Raw genomic sequence first — 21,267 nt, forward strand, 5'->3', positions numbered from 1 at the left:
TTTTTCTAGACAGGGTTTCTCTGTATAGCCCTGGCTGTCCTGGAACTCACTTTGTAGATCAGCCTGGCCTCGAACTCAGAAATCCGCCTGCCTCTGCCTCCCGAGTGCTGGGATTAAAGGCGTGCACCACCATGCCCGGCCCCGCTCCTTTTTTCTTAAATTGAGGTTTATGAACCCTCCTTTAAATTTTCTACGGCTGATCATTTCTCTGGTGGTTCTGGACTTTATTGGCCCATATCAGCCCATGTGTGACTGGAAGAGGGGCATCAGGTGCATGTTCTTAGGTTCTGCCTCAGTGAAGAAGCTGAGGTGAAGAACTTGGTTGCTGACCTGAAGGGTCAGCGCACAGCACTGATAGTTATTTAGTGCTCATACTGCCTGAGAGCTGAATCTGGACAGTTTGCCATCACTTGTGGCTAAGAATGCAGCCTCTGTAACCTTACTGATCTCCTAGGCTCTCAGGTATTCTGGGTCGGGGTAGAAGGACATAGAGTACTATTACTAATCATCTTTATCAGGAGAGGATGCCAGCCTTGGACATTTATAGGTGGTCACTAGGTAAGAGAGCATGCATGACCCTGCCTGTCCTGGCATGTGTCCCCGATGGATCTATATGTGGTTTGTAGAGTCTGTGGAATTTGGGTTAGGAATCTAAGAACTAGAAATCTCAGTGTTAGTGCTGATTATTCTGTCAAAGCCTCAAGTTTTTTTTTGTCAGTGGCCTCTGAATGCCTCTCCTCTTTGCTCAGCAGGGACATTTGTGAACATTTCAGGACACAGAACATAAATGGTTGGAAATGTAGCTCAGGGGTAGAGTATTTAGATGTACAAGATCCTGGGTTTGACCCTCTCAGCACCAGGAGATGGAACACAGAATGCAGTGAGGGTGTTTTAAACCTCAGGGTTGTTAGTCTTTCTCTGCTGGAGAGTGGAGGGAGAAGAGCAGGGTGCCTGGGGTGACTCTCACAAGCGCTGTGTTCCCATGCAGCCGCATCAATGAGAAGTCTGTCTGGTGCTGCGGCTGGCTCCCCTGCACACCACTGAGGATCGCAGCCACTGCAGGCCATGGGAACTGTGTGGACTTCCTCATACGCAAAGGGGCAGAGGTGGACCTGGTGGATGTCAAGGGGCAGACTGCCCTGTATGTGGCTGTAGTGAACGGGCACCTGGAGAGCACTGAGATCCTTTTGGAAGCTGGTGCTGATCCCAACGGCAGCCGGCACCACCGCAGCACTCCTGTGTACCATGCCTCTCGTGTGGGTAGGGACGACATCCTGAAGGCTCTTATCAGGTCAGTACTGTGCCTGCATTTCCTGGTGTTTAAGAGATGGCTTCTTAGAGGCCTTGGAAGGCTGCTTTATGAGTGCTCTTCGTGCGTTTAGACCCAGTGATGCCTTAGGCTGTTAGTTTTCCTTTCCTTTCCTTTTCTTTTCCTTTTTTTTTTTTTTTTTTTTTTTTTTTTTAAAGATTTATTTATTTATTATATGTAAGTACACTGTAGCTGTCTTCAGACACCCCAGAAGAGGGCATCAGATCTCATTATGGATGGTTGTGCGCCACCATGTGGTTTCTGGGAATTGAACTCAGGACCTCTGGAAGAGCAGTCAGTGCTCTTAACCGCTGAGCCATCTCTCCAGCCCAACTGTTAGTTTTCTTTTTGAGTTGGGTGCTTGCTTATTTGTTTCTTAACAGTGCAAACTTTTCCATGTTACCTGCCTTCATGTATAGCTTAGGCCATATCCTCTAAAGTTCCTTATTCTTTACATATTAAAAAAAAATTGTGTGTGCATCCATGTTCATATACACATGCATATTCCGGAGTATGCCTGTGGAGGTCAGGACCTGTGGGAGTTGGCTTTCTCTTTCCACTCTCCTTTGTCTCTATGGAAATGTTCTTAGTAGGATCAGTTAATGAAATGCAGTTTGGTTCAGAAATCCGGAGGGCATTCAGTTAATACATCCTGTCTCCTCCGGAGTGCAGGGCACTATGACAGGAAAGCATGTGAGCTTGGATTATTTTACTTAAAAATTCTCTGTGTTCTAAACTCTATGATGATTGACCTTTAGAAAATGGCAGCTTGCTGGGTGTGGTGATGAATACCTTTACCAGCTCTATGGAGGCAGGGGGAGGTGCAGCTCAGCTCCAGACCGGTCTGCTAGCAAGTTCTAGGCCAGTCAGGGTACGTAGTGAGACTGTGGCTAAAAAGAAGGAAAAAAGCCAAAAACAAAAGAAGAAAAACGGGAATGATACTGTTAAATTACTTCAGGGGTAATATCATCTAAATATGACCCAAACCTGCCCGCCAACCCACCCCCCCTGCCTGCCCACTTGCCTGCCTGGCTCATAGTTCTTGTTTGTATGCCTCTCATCTTTCGTTATTGCAATTTCCTGGCCCCCAATAGGGAACCTCCCCTTGTTGTTTGTAAGGTCCCCTGCTCTATATTGCTGATGCTTTAGGATAGAAAGTAAGAGGTGATGTTTCTGTGCATTCAGTGCTATATCGATTTGTTGAGCTATTGGGTTCCTTGTAGAGATAATAAAAGTAACAGAGAAATTTAGAAAATATTCATGATTAAAGTGAACTGGATCCCATCTAGGATATCTTTGTGAGTTTCAAGGGCTGTCTTCCCTATAGCTCAGTTGGTATCAGATTGTCATACTGTTTAAGATTATAAACAATTTGGAAGACACGTCTCCAATGAGGATAGAATGAAGAATTTGTATGTGAAATGAACTTTTCCTGTTGTTAGTTAAAAGTGTAGCAAGTGAAGTGGAACACTGTTTTTCTGCTTGTAGAACTCAGAGTCTCGGAGGGAGGGAAGATGCCAGTGAAGGGAGATTGGTTGTCTTAGTTAGGGTTTTACTGCTATGAACAGACACCATGACCAAGGCAACTCTTATAAGGACAACATTAATTAAGGCTGACTTACAGGTTTAGAGGTTCAGTCCATTGTCATCAAGGTGGGAACATGGCAGCATCCAGGCAGGCATGGTGCAGGAGGAGCTGAGAGTTCTACATCTTCATCTGAAGGCTACTAGCAGAAATTGGCTTCCAGGTAGCTAGGATGAAGGTCTTAAAGCCCACACCCACAGTGACACACCTACTCCAACAAGGCCATGCCTACTTCAGCAGGGCCACACCTTCTAATAGTGCCACTCCCTAGGTTGAGAATAAACAATCACAGTGGCTTTGTGTGTCCTCAGGCCTATGCTGCCCCAAAGAAGCACTTTTGATTACAAGTTGCTCTGGACACCTGAAGTGCTAGAGATGGGTTATGAAGCAGGACTGCTGGCTGAGATGTTGCTATCTGTTGTTTAGGCAGGGAAATGGCGTTTGTCCATCCTCTCTGGTCCCTGAAGATTACGTCCCCAAATGTTGAATGTCCTCATCATTGCTTCCTGTGTGCTGTCACTTCCTGTTTCAGGTTAAATACTCAGGTGATGACACAGTTTGTGAGACTTCAGAACTACCTGGAGTCAGAGAAGGCTTAAGTACACAGGTGGCAGATGACTGAGTGAGAGTGGACATAGGTGTGGATGTCAGAGGACAACTCACAGTAGTTGGTTCTCTCCATCCAGTGTGTGGCTACCAGGGATTGAACTCAGACTGTCAGTCTCAATGACAAAGGCCTTAACCCACTGAATCATTTCTCCAGCCCCAGGCGGCAAATTTGACCTAAATAATTTCATCTAGCTTCCATATGGTTTTATATTTATTTGTAAATTCTGATCTTTTTGGGATTTATTTTGGTGTTCACTGTGTTGAATGGATTTCCAGTTATCCCGAGGGGAAAAAAGTATCAGAAAGTTCAAGACCACCCTCCTCCTTTACTTAAGATAGTCCCTTACTGTATATACTGATTTTCTGCTTGGAGTTGGGTCTGTTGAAAGATGTTTTGTGAGTTTACATGGGTCTGCTGATCTATCCGCATGCTGGTGTTAAGTTGTTTTATAGATCTTTATAACAAGCCCTTGCTATGGTGGGGCTCCCCTGTGTTGTTGCTTGGCTTTTTGATCTGATTTGATCTTCAAAATGAACTTTAGAACCTACATATATAGTTCCAGGGGTACTACCTAATTGTAGTTTAGCTTCAGTAGTTCAGGAACAGAATTTTCATTCATAAAATCAACTTAGGGAAGGAAAATCAATGATATGGTGAGTCTTTTATAGTATTTAATGTGTCTGTCTGCTTTCTTAGTTCTTTTGAACTTATTATGTTTATGCTGATATACGACTATGGCTTTTCTGCTTCATCTCTCACCTGGGCTTTTGTATGTATCCATATGTATATATGAAGGCTATCGTTTCAGTCTGCTATTTTAGTAATTATCCTATTGCTTGCTGTTTATTCATTCCTTGCAGGCCTTTTTAGGTTTTGTAAGCCTTTCCTCTGAGCATAGAAAGTAAGTGGTTTATTCTTCCTTCCCAGTCCTGCTTATCTCACTGCTGTCCTTGTCCTTTGCCAATTACACTCCTCATGTGTTTAGCATCAATACTACAGAAGCCAGCATGTGGAGGGGTCTGTGTTGTGCTCCCCTTGCAGCAGGGACTTCCCTAGTTCTTCCTTGTGAAATAAGATGATGATTCTACCTGGAGAATACTTTATTATTTTAAGGAAATAGCTGTTACTTTCTGTTTCATAGAAAATTTTAAAGCAGGCATAATTGTTTATAGTGGACTTTATGGGATCCACCAGTGGTATAAATCATGGCTATTATAGTTTAAAGCTTAGACCTCTAGCTTGGACCCTCTCCTAGCTAGATCATCTGACTTAATTCAACTGTTTTGCCCCCGACCCACCATGAGGTAGAGGTGAGCTCTCTACCTTTCTCTGATCCTTTCTGGCCCATCTAGTTTCCTCTGTGTCCCTCTCTGAATCCCTTCCTCTCCGCATTTTCTTTGTCCAGAAGCTCTGCCCTCTACTTCCTGCCCAGCTGTTGTCTGTCAGATTTTTATTATAACCAATCAGCAGTGATACAATCTCTGGTACAATTCTAGATTGCCTCTAGGCTTAGAGAACTTTCTGATCTTCAAGTGTCTGAGCAGGTTGCCAGTGATGGGCCATAAAAATGACAATATCAGTATCCTGCTAGCATTTTGCTCTCTGGGAGGGTGCAGAATTAACAATGGAAAATACAAAGACACCTTCATACAGTGTAAACAACTGTTGGCTCTTGTCCTTTTTTCATAATTAGTGGTAATCAGAATTTTCCCTTTAGATACATTAATATAATGTTAATGGAATTTTTAATATTGGAATTAGTTTTAAATTCTTAGAGTAGTACTCAGATTTTTCTATATGTTCAATTTTTCTTTGTAATAATACTTTTTTTGCTTATTGAAGATTTTTGTTTGTTTTGTTTTTGTTTTTTTTGAGACAGGATTTCTCTGTGTAGCACTGGCTGTCCTGGAATTCACTCTGTAGACCAGGTTGGCCTCAAACTCAGGGATTCATCTGTCTTTACCTCTTAAGTGCTGTGATTAAAGGCATGCGCCACCACGCCTAGCACTTACTGAACAATTTGAAGTTGACTTGAGTTATTGTATTAGTTTTATAGTGAATGTGAAAGTGTTTCTTCACTTAACTCTGAAGCAGTGTAGTCTTAGAGTTATTTTATTGTCAAAGATCTGAAAGATTTCCCTTTGGAATTTGTGTGCATGAATAGATTCCATGTTTTTACTTGTTACCTTCTTTTACTGGAAGTACTGATACTTTAGTATCATCCTTGGTATCTCTGGGAGATTTGTTCCCTATTCTACTCCATACCAAACTCTGAGATCTTTAAGTCTCTTACATGCAAAAGTATAGCTTCTGTGTGTAGTCTTGGCACATGAACAACTTAAAATACAAATCTACTATAGGTGCTGTGTAACTGTTATAATCTTTATCTAGATAGGAGGGACAAGAAAGGGACTGTAGGTGTTCATTATAGGCTGTTTCACCCAATATTTTTAACCTGTATTCCCCAAATGCTGAGTCTTTGGATACAGTAACTGCAGATAGAGAGGGCTGGCTGTGTTTGTGACCTGTGGAGTCTCCAGAGACTCCTGTGTGACTCTGTAGTGCCTCTTCCATGGTAGCTGGGTAGTCTTTGTGATCTGTGTTTGCCTTATTATAACTTATTCTTCTCTTCTTGTAGGTATGGAGCAGATGTTGATGTCAACCATCATCTGACTCCTGACACCCGGCCCCCTTTCTCAAGGCGGCTAACCTCCTTGGTGGTCTGTCCTCTATACATCAGTGCTGCCTACCATAACCTTCAGTGCTTCAGGCTGCTCTTGCAGGCTGGGGCAAATCCTGACTTCAATTGCAATGGCCCTGTCAACACCCAGGAGTTCTACAGGGGATCCCCTGGGTGTGTCATGGATGCTGTCCTGCGCCATGGTTGTGAAGCAGCCTTCGTGAGCCTGTTGGTAGAGTTTGGAGCCAACCTGAACCTGGTGAAGTGGGAATCCCTGGGCCCAGAGGCAAGAGGCAGAAGAAAGATGGATCCTGAGGCCTTGCAGGTCTTTAAAGAGGCCAGAAGTAAGTGGTCTGAGCTCAGCTCTGTGTTGTGGTCTGGGGTGGATTGAGCCAGTGAGATGTAGTACTAATTAAAACAAGGACAAAACAGGCCCTGCGAGATGGCTCAGCTGTTAGAGCTGCTCTTCCAGAGGTCTTGTTCCCAGAGGCTCACAGCTGTCTGCAACTCCAACTCTAGGAGGCCCTCCTCTGGCTTCTGCAGGCACTACATGCATGTGGTACTCAGACATGCATGTGTGTAAAACACCTGTATATATGAAAATAAATAAGTAAATCTTAGATAACAAAACAACACACCCCACCCCAAAATCATTTCCAGCTAAGCACTTAATGAAAGCCCTCAGGACCAGCAGTTCTCCAGAGTGGTCATTCAGTGAGAGTGTATGTGTTTCTCCAGAGTGGTCATTCAGTGAGAGTGTATGTGTTTCTCCAGAGTGGTCATTCAGTGAGAGTGTATGTGTTTCTCCAGAGTGGTCATTCAGTGAGAGTGTATGTGTTTCTCTGAGTGGGGGTATGTGTTAGTCTGTGCACTGTTCGTCTTAATTTTGAGACAGGGTTTCTCACTAACCTGGGAGTTGCCAAGTAGACTTAGCTGACTGGCAAAACCCCCGGGATCTGCTATGTCTCTTTCCCCAGTGCTGGGATTGTAGTGTGTACTACACTCTTGCTTTCTTTGGGAGGGCGAGGCCTTTTGCTTGCATGGCAAACACTTTACTGGCTAAATTCCCTCCCTATCCCCAAATGGTTATTTAGCAATTCATGAATACCAAAAGCTGATACCAAAAATCTATACATGTAGACATATGCTTTTAAAGTTCTTAGAGTTATATTCTCCACCTTTTTGCTCTTCTTAGCAATGGTTTCTTTGTAACATTTTACCTTTTTTTTGAGACAGTGTTTCTTGTGTAGCCCTGGCTATCATGGACCTCACTCTGTAGACCAGGCTGGCACTGAACTCAGAGTTCCACCTGCCTCTGCCTCCCAAGTGCTGGGATTAAAGGCGTGCGCCACCATCACCTAGATTCTTTTCTTTTTCTTTTTCTTTTTCTTTCTTTTTTTCTTTTGGTTTTTCGAGACAGGGTTTCTCTGTATAGCCCTAGCTGTCCTGGAACTCACTCTGTAGACCAGGCTGGCCTTGAACTCAGAAATCCACCCGCCTCTGCCTCCCGAGTGCTGGGATTAAAGGCATGCGCCACCACGCCCGGCTATTTTTCATTTTTTCTTAATTTGTTTTTTAGGTCATTGTATCAAGTGATGGGCTTCATCATGGCATTTAAAAATATTTATAATAGGTTTTATTTAATGTATACAGGGGAAGCATGCACATGCTATAGCATGACTGTAGAAGTCAGGATAGCGTGCAGCAGTCAGTTCTTCCTGCCACATGGTTCCATGGGTTAGCTCAGGTGATGAAGCATGGCAGTGGCACACTTACCTCTGAGCTGTCATGTTGGCCCATCCCAGGGTCTTCACTCATGGGTCCTAGGCTGTCTTCTCTGCCAGATTAGCCCCTGTCTTCCTCTCATGTGTATTTTAACAAATAGAGCTACAAGCTCATTTCCTATAGTTCATCTCTTCATTTTAAAAAATTTCATTCAAATATCAAAGGGTAGAGTTGTGTGACTGTGTAACAGCTTTTGTCAAAATGAAATATGGAGCTTACTTGTTTGCATGGAAGGGTTTTGTTAAGGAATTAATAAGTCAGTGGCAGCAGAGTTTGGATTTGCTTGGATTTGCTGTCAGTGCTGTCTCACGTGCAGAGGTTAACCTGTGTGTCTGTCTGATTTCTTGCCCGATGCCTACCCCTCACTTCTCTCATCTTGTCAGAGGACATATGAATTGCTATCTTGTCCTTGGTCCTTTATTTCTCCAAGAACATTAATAGCAGTGTGGTTTTGTTAGCTATACTCAAGCCAGGTCACGGACACATGTTCCTGTTTAGCTTTTCTCCAAGGTGCTGGCTGATGGCCACCCGGGTGGGAACCAGGCTAACAGAATGAAGCTGCTTGTGGTCACCTTCTCTTCCTGAAGCAGGGGTTTAGCTGTGTGGTTTCTATCGAGGCAGGAGGACTGTCAGCCTATTCTCTGAGTTCAAGTACTGTGCACTTGGTGTCCCCGGGCCTCTGTGATCTGCTGGGACTGAGCAAGAGTAAAGGTCATTTGCTCTCATCTGTGGGGTCCTCTATGGGTGGCCTTTTTCCAGGGCACTAAGCATTGCACAGGGAGGAGTGGCTGTCAGATGAACAGATGCCCTGGTTAAGATACAGATAGCAAGCCTTCCAGTAGCTCCCAGGGCCTCCTGGCTCAGATCAGGAAGGTGTTGTGATGTTAGTGCAGTCTGTCCACTGTAGTCGGCTTTGGGCCCTCAAAGCTAGGAGAGAAGTAACCTCTCCCCTCCTGTTTCTCTTCACACTCCCCAGGTATTCCCAGGACCTTGCTGAGTTTGTGCCGGGTGGCTGTGAGAAGAGCTCTTGGCAAATACCGACTGCATCTTGTTCCCTCGCTGCCGCTACCAGACCCCATAAAGAAGTTTCTGCTTTATGAGTAGCATTCAGATGCAGCGCTGACTGCAGTGTGGAAGCCGATCACCTGCAGTGAAAACTGACACAGACTCTGGCATCCTAGGAACCATGGCCTGTGCTGCCAGCTTGGTCCTTGGCTGTCAGTGAAGAAGAAACGGCCATGTTCTCTTGGACTGTGATTCCATCTCCGGTGCTTGGGCCATCGAACGCTCCTTGAGTCACTGTCAACTGAGAGGCGCATACAAACTTAATTTTGTTCCTCTTCAGTCTCTCTGTTTTGGTTTCTTCCTGGCAATGTGTGCAGTATGGGCTGAGCCTGGTGATCGCCCCAGTGGGGAAGGCTTTTTTCTCTAGGCTATGCATCTATTTATGTTCCTACTTTGCAATTTATTGTTCTTTTAAGGCTTGATATCCAAACAGAAAGAGAGGTTTGTTAAGAAAAGATGTAGGGAGAAGGAATGCGGTTTGTGCACTTGCCAGCCTGCTTTCTTGCCTGGGTTTGTCTGTCTGTCCTGTTGATGCTTGTCTGTCTGTGCTGCCAGTGTTCTCTCTTGGGAGTTTTCTTCAGTCCAAGATGGCTTCTGGGCTGCAATCTTATTGCACAGAGGTCCCAGAACAGTGTTCATAGGGCACAGCTGCTCTGCCTAGGGTTTTCTGATGTCTTACCCTGGGGATCTTCAGACTCTGGTTACCTTTAGGAGACCCACCTGAACTAACCAGTAAGTGACTGCCCACATTCAGATCAGGGACCATCTTACTAGTACTCACTGCCAGTCCTCACAAGATAAGATGACACAGGTGCTCTCTTCAGACCCTCCCATACAGGAAGTGGGAAATGTCTCGGTCACCTGGGTGGTTCCAGGCTACAGCTTCTTGGTGTCCACTAGACTGAATATCTAGGTGTTGGGTGACTGTTCTTCCCACTTTCTGACCGAATGCCTTTGTGGGTGCTTCTAGAGGTCTTTCCCTGTCCTGCCCAGGGCTGTTGGTGGGTGAGAAAGATGAGCTTATTGCAGGATTGCAGGTTTGTTTAACTCTTGAGTGGTGAGTGTCACGAGCAGGTGGGTCAGTAACCACGGCCTTGAGTATCCTTAGGTTGCTCCTGTTTCAGTGAAATCACCTTTTGTCATTTTGAAGCCTGTTAGGATTATTGTGTGGATCTGTGCTGATTATAGGCTTGATAATATGTGGGACAAGCAGGTACTAAATCTGTTTAGACTTTTGGCCATAAATGGGATCTAACTTGTAATACTTTCCTAGTGTACCATTTTGTGTTTTAGCTGACCAGTCAGGCAGTTGGTAGCCTTGGTATTCTGTGAATGGAGTTCCAAACCCCACCCCAGTGTCTCAGGAAGGCCCAAGGCAGCAACACCAAGCTGGTCCAAATGTACTACATGAGTTTTGATGAGCCTTGCCCAGTCCTGGACAGTGAGTCCTGTGTCTGGGGCAGGAATGAGCTGGCCAGAGCCTGTCCCTGTCTCCACATAGCTGTTCTGTGTGGCCCCAGCACAGCTCTTCACTTGGACTTGAGTAGCTTCCTCTGTGCTAGGTTTTTCAGAATCTCAGCACTGCAAGGTTCTTCTGCTTGTTCAGAATTTCCAGCTGGTAACTCTGAATGTGACACAGCATTGGCACTGACTGAGGACACTTCTTGTCTCCAGTAGTGCTATGAAAGCACTGCATGTCATTGCTGTCGAGGATGAGGTGCAGGGTAGGAAACACCCCAGGTTCATGAGAGGTACCATGGGAAGTTGATGTGACCTCAGTGAGGACTGACCCTCTACTCAGCAGACTTCTGAGCTCTGGTTACCTGTGTCCTTCCTAGCATGGGGATGTGGGTGCCTGATGAACCTACTGCCTTCTGACTGAGCTGACCCTAGCAGAAGAGCTTAGTGGCTCAGAGGAAGGAGCCTGAGGGCTGTCCCAGCTCATCAAAGGGGTATCTGTGGGGTTGTCGCTGTTACTGGGGCAGCCACTTGATTTAAGTAAAGGCTTGTGTAATCGAATCACAGGCCAGGCAGGTTGGAACCAGTGCTGATCCCTCAGAATTTGTCTTTTCAGTATTGGGCTTTTAGACATATGTCCACAAACCTGCCAATGCAATGCCATACATTTTGTAGCTATTTTACTTGTGATGTCTGTCTGTCTGTCTGTCTGTCTGTCTGTCTATCTATCTATCTATCTATCTATCATCTATGTATTTATGTGTTTATGTATTTATTTATTTTTGTATTTATTTACTTATATTCTTTTTCCATAAGAGGACTTAAGCTAGAGAGTATAATTTTGTTTTGACAGTAGATAAATTTAGGCAAAAATACTGGTAAAGTAGGTAATTGGCAATTTTCAAATGTTGACCAGTACTGATGTCAGGTTTAAGGACCATTATTTCAAAGTTTCCCCTTTTCTCTTTCATGAATGATTTTTTTTAGATAAAAAATTTCTAAAAGATAAAGTACTGACTGTGGGCCTGAGCAGAGGGAAGTTCTTCCTGCCTGAGAGCTGCCTTGGCCTGTGCTCAGCCAGTTCCTGGAGCAGTGTAGGCTCTGAGGCAGACAGACAGGCAGACACTTTGTTTGGGAGTGGTCTCTGTCCTGAGATAACTGCTTCTTTGTGGAAGTGCACTTAAGGTGGTCACAGTGCTGAGAGCCCACAGTCTGGAGATGGGATTGTCCTTGTGGGGCAGTTGGATCATCTTGGCCCACAGTGCAGCCCCAGCAAAGAGCCATTCGAGCAAAAGGGTAAGGATGGCTTGTAATACTTGAGGAAATCAAATTTCCTCAACTGACTGGACTGCCTTTTATTCTTCAGTCATGTCATTCCTGACAAATAACAGAAGGCTTGCTGGGAAGGGATAGTATGGGACTATGGCTTGGCACTGTTGATTGGGATCCACAGTGGTGTTCTTTTCACGTCTGCCTGCTGCTGATGTCCTGGCACAATCTGATTGTAGTGGATGCTACATATTAATGAGGAAGTTTTGGATCCTAAGTAGCCTTCCTGGTGGTGAAAGGCATTGTGGCTTTCCCACCACCTGCTCGAGGATCACTGTGCATGGCCTCAGGAGGCTAGACATGCTTTTGAAGGGCCTCTACCACCCCAGATCCACGAGGTCACCCACAGAAAGTCAGTGTGGCCTTGCTTGTCCCTCACTCAGTCCTTGGGAACCAGTGGCACCTGGGATGCTGGTGATAATGTCACCAGTGGTGGTCTGCTGGTACCTGTGTCTCCTTGGTGCCTGTGCACCAGGCACTTGGAGACTCTTCCTGCCCTGCAGGGGTCTGATGACTTTCCATCAGCACAGAGATTCCTGGAAGTGCTTCTTGACTTGGGAGCTTCTTTCTTTCCCTCGCTCATTTTTACCTCATTGCTCTCCTTCCCAGAGTTCCTTGGTGTGCAATAAAGTAGTAGGTATATGAGGTTAGGGATTCTTAGTCATCCCAGGAAAGTCCCACAGATGGGCACATGCAAGCTTTGAAGTGGGCAGATCTGTGGAATTTACTATACACTCCAGCCTGACAAAGGGTAATGGAGTAAGGAGAACGCAGGTGAACTGTCGTAGCCTTAACAGACACCTGATACCCAGTGTCAGTGATGCATGGACCTCTTCTGTACTGGGGATCCAAGCAGATCCTGTGCATGTAAGACAAGCATTCTACCACCGAGCTGTATCTCCTGCCTCTTTATTTCTTAGATAATTGAAGCAATGGAAGGATTTTTGTAAATCTCATTTGAGATTGACATTTATGAACCTAATTGTCTTGGACATGCAATGTCACAGATTGTGTCTGACATCTTGCCAGCAGTGCCCTGTTCTCTCCTGCAGTGTCTGCATGGCGTCCACTACTTCTGTTTGTGTTGTGCGTGTGTAGTGTACCGTGCACTGGGGCCTGTGTGCTAGTGCTGAAGACATGCTCACTGCAGCCCTCTAGTTCCTGTTTGAGGATGAATGAGTGCTTGTTTGCAGTGGCCAGGACTGACTTGTTTTTGCCCTTGTGCCTAGTTAAGAGATTTCAAAAGGTCAATGATTTTTTTTTATACATTGTTATAATAAATGCTTTATTGCCCTCTGATTTCCTTCCCACATGCCTTAATTTTGTGGCCTGTGTCTCACTGAATAGAAGCTTCCTCTGTGTACAGTCTGTTATTTACATTAGTTCATCATTAACTCATTCATTCATTCATCCATTCATTCATGTGTGATGTGTGTATTGTCTTGTACCTGCGCTCCTGTATAAGCTATGGTGTGGATCTGGAGATCAAAGGACAATGTTTGGGAGTTGGTTCTCCTTTTCTACCATATGGGTTCCAGGGATTGAATTCAGGTAGTCACGTGGGAGAAAGTGCCTTTACCTTCCGAGCCATCTTACAGCCTCCACATGCAGCTGTGTGCACAGTTCAAGTGGGAGGGGCTGGTTCCCAGATCCCATCCTATGACTGGAGAAGGTTCTAAAGCAGGAGTCTAGAGCTGTTCAGTGGATCTCGGGGTTGCAGGGAGAATCCTATTCTTTTGCCCAGGATTAAACTATTTAGTGTTGCTTGGTTCACCTTGTGGCTCTGGTTCCAGAACTGAAGAGAGTTGCCTCTCACAACTTTCTATCCAGTAACATTGCACAGCATTTTGTGGTGTGGGGACATGACGGACACTGCCATTTGTGCCCCATGTGATATGTGATTTATTTTGCCAGTTGAAGGTAAAATCTGGCAATTTGGGATAAGCCTGGAGTGACTGAACTGAATAAAGGTTATTTCTTCATCTCCAGTGTCTGGCTCCCTAGCTCTGTCTCTTGTGCTTCCGAGGTTGCTTCCATTCCTTATCCATGGTGTATTATGAAAGGAAAATAGTCATTCTCAGCCCCCTCCATCACTTGTGTGGCAGAGGCTGCCTGTCCGTCACTCTCCATCCATCTCCATCTGCCATGCAGAACTCTCATGTATCCTTGAAGATCTTGGACTCCACAGGTATGCACCACTGTGCCTGGTCTCATAATGGTACTCTGTAAGTTTGGAGGCTGGACACTTTGGTTTCATCAGGGAAAGTTGCATAATTCAGTCACTTGTGTGACTCAGTGTGACTGTTTACCATTGTTCCTCCCTCATCCTTTTGACATGACAGAGTCTTCCAGAGAATAGATGAATGATAACTCAGAACAACCTGAGAAGACAAAACTGTCAGCCAACATGGGAACAGAGAAGCTGAGCTCCTGGGTTGGGACGGAAAGTTCTGGTGCCTCTGAGACCAGCAGGATTGACCACCACACACTAGGCAGTCAAACCCGCTTTGGCCCTGTAGGAGACAACATTGAGCCTTTAGTCTGCACAACTTTCTGCAGAAAGTGCAGCCACCAGGAACTTCTCTGAAAATCCACGTCAGCTCCAAAGGAAAGACTGGGAGTTAGCAATGCAGTGTGTGGCCAAAGAGACGATCAAGCATGTCCTCCAGAGGATTCCACGTGAGAGGCTCCTGAGAACATGGGCTTCAGCGTCCAGGTTACCAGGGAAAGCTTGCGCTAATGTCAGAGGTCACTGGGATTTCAGAGCACTGGAGAAGTGCCGGAGGGGTAAGCAGTGGTCCTGAGAAAACACTGGTGGAGGTCCCCAATGGTGCTCTAGGATGGGGACCTAATTTATGAAGGGAAATTATTTCCAGATCAATTAAAAGTCACTCTGAAAGACTTATGAATTCTAAAAGTTTAGGAAATTACTTGAGGATATACTTCAAAATGAGGGAATAAGCCAAGAGGGAAGGGGGCTTATGGTGGAAATTGAGGTTCCAACATAAAGAGGTAAGGGACCAGGTGTGGGATGTTTGCCAAGTCTTCAGATCAGACACTGAACACCATCAGCTACTTCTGAACACCTGGCAAAAGATTTATAGATGAGCTGGCCTCAAAGTACTGATAAATATAATGAATGAAAACTAGTTGAGCAAGGAAAAGTTTACACAATACAAACCATCATATGTCAGGTGTGACGAGTGTGTTAGTGTTCCTGATAAGAGGATACTTGTAAATAGAGTGGCACCACCAAGTCTAGCCATGTCAGAATGGAGGCAGTAGAAACTAATCAGTCCTCGTTATCCACAGGGAGGGATGAGCAGGAAACACCCCAAAGGGAGAAAGGCTGGAAATTAGCATGGTAGTGTCATAAGGAAACATGGCTCTCCCCGCAGCATACCTTGTGGTTGCCTATGGGGAAAGGAAGATGTGGTGCTGTCAAACTTGTTGAGAAACCTGCTGGGACATGGATTTGCAGGCTAGCTGCTAAGAAGTTCTTTATGGGAGCAGCTTGGGATGTGGGGGTATCAGCAGTACTCACTGGATATTCCTGAGCCCTCCATGGGGAAGCCAGCTGAGTTGCCCCCGACTCCCTAGGAGGTGAGCCCCCACTGGGTTGCAGGATGGTAGTACAGCTACTGGGATGGCCTGAGGAAGCCAGGCAAGTCAGCCAGGAAAGGCGGGTACTACCTCATCCAGTGATACTCTGGTGACCCTGCTGGTGGGCAGAGCCTAACCTTGCTATAGCAGGCAAGGGAAGCATCCAGAACTGCAGCAGGACAAGACAAGGTGAAGTTAATGCTGTGTGCTGGCAGTTGGTGCAAGAAAGCTCGTGTTAAGCCAATGCATCCCCAATGCTTAACATACAGCAAAGACAGGAGAAAAGAACCTCACACTGGCTCACCTCACAGAGAAGCACAGTGGTTAGCAGTATGCTAAACATAATGCATTTGGCTCATGGTGCACATATAGGTGCCAGTTGGCTCTCTACCAAGAAGGCTTGTTCTTCCTTCATGGCACACTCTCTGAGCTGTCCCTGATCACCAGGAATGCTGCTTGGAGATTGGTGCTGAGCCAGGGTTTCCAAGTTAGGCTTTGAGACCAGGGCATCAAATGCCACATTTGGAGGCTATGGCCGCATCCTCTGCCCCTACCTGCCTTTAGTTGCAGATGGTGAACACCCCATGAGATGATGGGAGTTGGAGACGAAAGCATCAGGTTCAGGAGAGCGACTGTACAGCTAGGGGTCTTGTCTTGGCCAGTTACATGAACCATATCCATACTCCCCATTGTTGAGCTAGCATTTATGTTCCTGCGGACCTTACACTGAGATCTACTTCTTGTTCCATTTGCCACCGTGTCCTTCCCTTTTCCATGGACTGGGTCCCAGTGTTGGGGGGGGCACTCTTAAAGATGCATTTACCTCCAGAAACCATCTCAGAGCCCATCCCTCTGGGAAGCCACCTGTGTTGGGTTTGAAGCCTGCATAGTCGAGGCCCCGGGTGGGAGCATGTCTTTGATTCACAATGTTATTTCCATTCTTCTAGCAGCTGCTGAGACCCTCCTAGCTTGCTTTCCCCAGCATTTTCTCTCTCAGACCCCAATAAAATAGCCCTCGAGTTAAAACAAAAGTTCATAACCTAGATGCTTCTGCTGGGGCCCAGTTGGACTTGCAGGCTAGCTGCTAAGAAGCACCAGTGACCGACCTCAACTCTATCTCTGAGCCCCGAGCTCCACTGTGGCATGGTTTGGAGTCTGTTCTGAGGCTGCACTGTTAGGCTCAGTTCTGACTTGACTACTCACAAGGAGGATATGTAGGATGCTCAACTACAAAGTGGAGTGCAAACTTGCCTATCCAAAGGGGCTAGTTAAGAAAATTGGGTGGGGTTGGGGAGGGCAGATATGGCAGCTGATGCCAGTAACCCTAGTACTTGTGGAATGGAAGCAGGAGGATACCTCTAGGCTAGCCTGGGCTATATTGGAAGACCCTGCAGAAAAAGAGAGGGGGAAGAGGGAGCGGCATCCATATGGATGGAAAGTAGGTGAGCAGCTTGTGCCTGACGTCACCTTCCACCATACGCATGGTTATCTGAGATTGGTGCTGAGCCAGGGCCTCCAAGGTAGCTTTGGGACCAGGGCTTCAAACACCATGGTGGGAACTTGGAAGAGCAATAGTATACCTGAGCTTGTCTCTGCATCTACAAGCTAGGCCTTAAGGGTGATGTCTGGTCATCCCTCTGGATCCATGGGGGGATTGGGTCCAAGAACCCCAAACTAGGAAACAAACCCCCCATGGTGTTCAAGTCTTGATATAAAAAGGGTGGTTTATTTTATTTTATTTTATTTTTAATTTTTTAAACTCTAAAGACAGGGTCTTACTCTATAATCCTGGCTGAACTGGAATAAGCTTGGTAGACCAAGCTGGTCTCAAACTTATGGCAATTTTCCCGCCTCTGCCTCCTTCATGCTGAGATCACAGGCATGCACTATCTTGCCTAGACAAGAAGGTGGTAATATTTGCATGTAACTTACATACCTCCATGATCTTTAAAATCACAGATTAGTTACAATATCTAAATACCTAATATGATACAAATGGTCCCACTGTTGTCATACTCTGTTGTTTAGGGAGAAATGACAAGAAAAATGTTTCTTACCTGTTTAGCACAGATAGTTTTGTTTCCTGAGTATTTTTGATCCATGGTTGGTTGAATCTGTGAATACCGCACACATGGACATGAGCTGCCAACTGCTGCCCATTGTGATGTGTTGGGGCAGAATAACAACAGCGCAGGTCCAGTGTTCAGCAGAATGTGTGGCCCATGATTGAAGTATCCAGGATGTATGTGTAACACCGATGGCGAATGGATGTGCCCTTCACTGAGCCGAGTTCCCTGGCACAACCAAGTGGCATAATGAACACAGTGATACTGTGTGTCTGTTGGCGAGTCCCCTGTTCTGTGTGGTGATGGCACGAAGGGCTCACTGTCATGTGACATGATCGGGGGGGGGGGATGCCCAAGGGACTTGGGAGCACTTGGCACTTCCTGGTGAGATTGGCAGGGATCCAGGCCTGACAGAATGAGGCTCTCAGTGACTAAACTATCCCCCACCATTCTGCTCTTGGTTTCCCATAGAAAGCTGCAGTGCACATGTGAGCCCTGAACAGTTATACAGACCTCCAATCTTCCACAGGCCTGTGTTTGCTCTCTGAATTCCAGACTGTTGAAGGGTTACCTGATCCCCATATTCTGATGTCAGGCCAGCAGTTCCTCTTCACCTCTCCTTTTGGAAGTACAAACCAAACATCCCTGATGTGAAAATCCAACATCCAAATGCTCCCACACCTGGAACTCTCTGCATATTGACACAATGCTACAAATCCAGATTTCCCATGTTATAAAAGTTTGTATATCGCCTAACATTACTGTTAGATTATGTACAGACATAAGGTATTTGTGGGATATAAAGGAATTTTACATTTAGACTTTGATTCCATTTCCAAGATACCTTCTTATTATTTCTATGTAGGTATTTCCAAAACAGAAAGAAAAATTCAAGGTCTGCAGCATTTCTGGCTCCAAGCACTTTGGATAAGAGATCCTGAATCCCGTCGCTCTGCCTTTAGAATAAGGACCATCTCCTCCTGTTGGCAGTTTCTGCTCTGTCTCCTCATAGCCCAACCGGCAGGCACAAGCTTCGGAGGCAGAAGGCAGAACGCAGAACACTGCCTTCCCTTTAGATTGAACATTGGGGTAGCACATTGATGGTGGTGGTGGTGATTGAGACAGTGACCAGCCCTAGTTTGAATTTTTGTTTGGCCCTGGGTGGCCAGGATATGTCGTGCACTCTGGTGTCTGGACTCAGCAATGGCCTTGAGCAGAAGAGGAAGCCATTCTTTGGAACTTTTGTAAGCTAAAGTAGCCTAGATGCTGGTGTCCCCTATAGAAGCCAGCGCCTGTAGTAAGGGAAGAGGCAACTCATTCACTTCCTGTGCTTCCTTGCCCATCCCTACAGAGCCAGTTTACTGTAGATGCTTCATAAATGCTAGCTGGCTGGTCGAACGAATGAGTGAATGAATGAATGAATGAATGAATGAATGAATGAGTGAGTGAATGATATGCTTTGACAATAGTGAATTCATTTAGAAGGTTGAATTGGATTTTTTGGAGGGCCACCTGCTTAGGCCCTGGGGTGTGGGTGTCTTACCCTGGGCCTTGGAGGCTCCCTGAAGTGACCTCTTTCCCAGACCCTGGATCTGAGGTCTGGCTTCACACCCAGCAGCCTGAGAGGGGCCTCTTGGAAAATGTGCATTCATGCTTTTGAAATCCCAAATGGGCTATGCATGCCGTTTCGGAAGGAGTGACTGTGGTTCCGAGCCAAGTTGTGGTGAGCAGTGGACTCTGAGCTCCCTTCAAGGGACCCTGGGGTCAGCTGGGAGGGGTCTTACTCCACCCAAGAGCTCGAATTTCAGGGCTTGTGAAATGCAATGGGAATTCCAGGTGTGTGAGAACAAGCTGGGTTTGCTTTGAGAAGCTTTGCGGGTCGGGCGAGTCCTGCCAAGTCCAGCTTGCTCCCTTTGCATCCACTGCTCTAGTCACTTGGGAAGGTACCTAGCCCCATCCTGGCAAATGAATCCCTGACTACTTGCATCGCTCTCCCCTAGCCATGGTTTCTGAGGGCTACTTCCCTTTCCTACATCCCTTCTGCACGTTGGTGACAGCTGCTCTCCAGTGCTCCATGAGGTCTATGATCCTGATCAAGTTCCACCTTAAGACCGGCATATAGATTGGCCGCTCACCTGTCTCTAGGGCTGGGCTGGGTGTTGTGTGAATATGTGAGTGTCGGGGCCTGGCTGCAGAATGCTGGTCTCATGCAGTTCATCTCTTGCCTCATGACTAAACCTTTTGTTTCCTCTCAAAGGCCTTGAGAACCATATTGGCGATACCCACTTATGAACTAAAACTTTGAAAAATCCGCCGAGCAACCTAATACTAGTGTCTTCTTCTGTCCCCATTGATAGAACAGAACAATGGCAGTTTATTTCCCAGACTTGGAAAGAGGGGACATCTGAGATCAAGGTGCCTGCGGGTTTGGAGTCTACAGAGGGCCTTGTCTCTGCTTCCATGATGGTGCTTAGAATGCTGTATATGTATATGGTAGACTTGGCAGGGGGTGAGAGATCCAGGCTAGTTCCTATATGCCCATTCAGAATGATGGAGCCCTCCTGCCTTCATCACCTCTTATAGAATCCCACTGGGTCTTAGCGTCCATCATGTGAACCTCTGAGAAGCATCCTCCCATATACCACTGCTCCGTGGCATGGAGATATTTCTGAGGGTAACTACTTATTGCCAGGACTGATGGCTTGGGGTGTGTGGGTCCCTTGGCAGGCCATTAAAAGAGGGAGTTCTCAGGAGTTGTTTCCTCTGACTGGAGGGAGCCCTGTGTCACAGACTCTGAGGACCCTGCATCCCATAGGGCTGCCCAGCCTGTGGACACCCTGTGTACTCAGTAAGTCTCAGGTAAACAGAGAACAGTTTTAGTATGACTGTGCCCTATGCAATGCATAAATGAAGCCCATACAGTCTCTGATATTTTTATTGACTAAGTCTGGCAGACCCACTTAGCATAAGCTTGAGATTGAAATTCAAAGTTTTATGAGTGTATGATGCTCTCTGTGGGAAATCTAACTTACAAATAAGGATGGGGACTATTTTGAAAAGCAGAGTGATTGGATGCTGTTGGTTTTCTTAATGAAACGGAATGAGCCTTTTCTAAATGAGCTTCGAACAACCTAATGAGACCCAGCAGTTTCCCAGCTGCTCACTGTCTTGCCAATGGGAACCTTGAGATGTGTTTCAAGTGTGAAAACCACAAAGGTTAGCAAAAGACTCCCCTAAAGCCTGGGTTATTGTACTGACTGTTTTAAAAAAAATGCTTTAGTTTGTGTGTGTGTGTGTGTGTGTGTGTGTGTGTGTGTGTACACCATACATGTGCCCAGAGTTCCATGGAGGTCAGAAAAAGGCATTGGATGGCCTGAAACTAGTGTTACAAGCAGTGGTAAGCCACTTTGCCGGTTCTGGGAACCAAACCTGAGTCTTCTGCAAGAGTGGTAAATGGTGTTGACTGTGGAGCCATCTGGTCGACCCTCTTTGACTGTTATTTTTTATTTGCTCCACCATTTTCTTCCTGGGAGGGTCTTGATTTCCCTTTAATTTTCCCTCTTTCTTTAAAAAAAAAAGTGTGTGTGTGTGTGTGTGTGTGTGTGTGTGTGTGTGTTGAATGTACTTGTTAGTTTCACATGTGTACAAGTGTGCATTTGTATGTGGAGGCCAGAGGTCAACATCAGGTGTATTCTTCTTCTTCTTCTTCTTCTTCTTCTTCTTCTTCTTCTTCTTCTTCTTCTTCTTCTTCTTCTTCTTCTTCTTCTTCTTCTTCTT

At 45.9% G+C, this 21,267-nt stretch overlaps 1 protein-coding gene across 1 annotated transcript in view; it reads left to right on the top strand.

Annotated features, from left to right (window-relative positions):
- Asb1 (ankyrin repeat and SOCS box containing 1) overlaps nucleotides 1-13,803 on the top strand; it is a 19,552-nt gene extending 5,749 nt beyond the window's left edge. The window contains exons 3-5 of the mRNA XM_021198176.2: nucleotides 989-1,291; nucleotides 6,143-6,528; nucleotides 8,946-13,803. Coding sequence (XP_021053835.1) covers nucleotides 989-1,291; nucleotides 6,143-6,528; nucleotides 8,946-9,073 — 817 coding nt within the window. The 3' untranslated portion in view covers nucleotides 9,074-13,803. The remainder of the gene's footprint in view (nucleotides 1-988; nucleotides 1,292-6,142; nucleotides 6,529-8,945) is intronic.
- The last annotated feature ends 7,464 nt before the right edge of the window (nucleotides 13,804-21,267 follow it).

Source organism: Mus pahari, chromosome 5 (genome assembly GCF_900095145.1).
Source record: "Mus pahari chromosome 5, PAHARI_EIJ_v1.1, whole genome shotgun sequence".
Classification (NCBI taxonomy): Eukaryota; Metazoa; Chordata; class Mammalia; order Rodentia; family Muridae; genus Mus; species Mus pahari.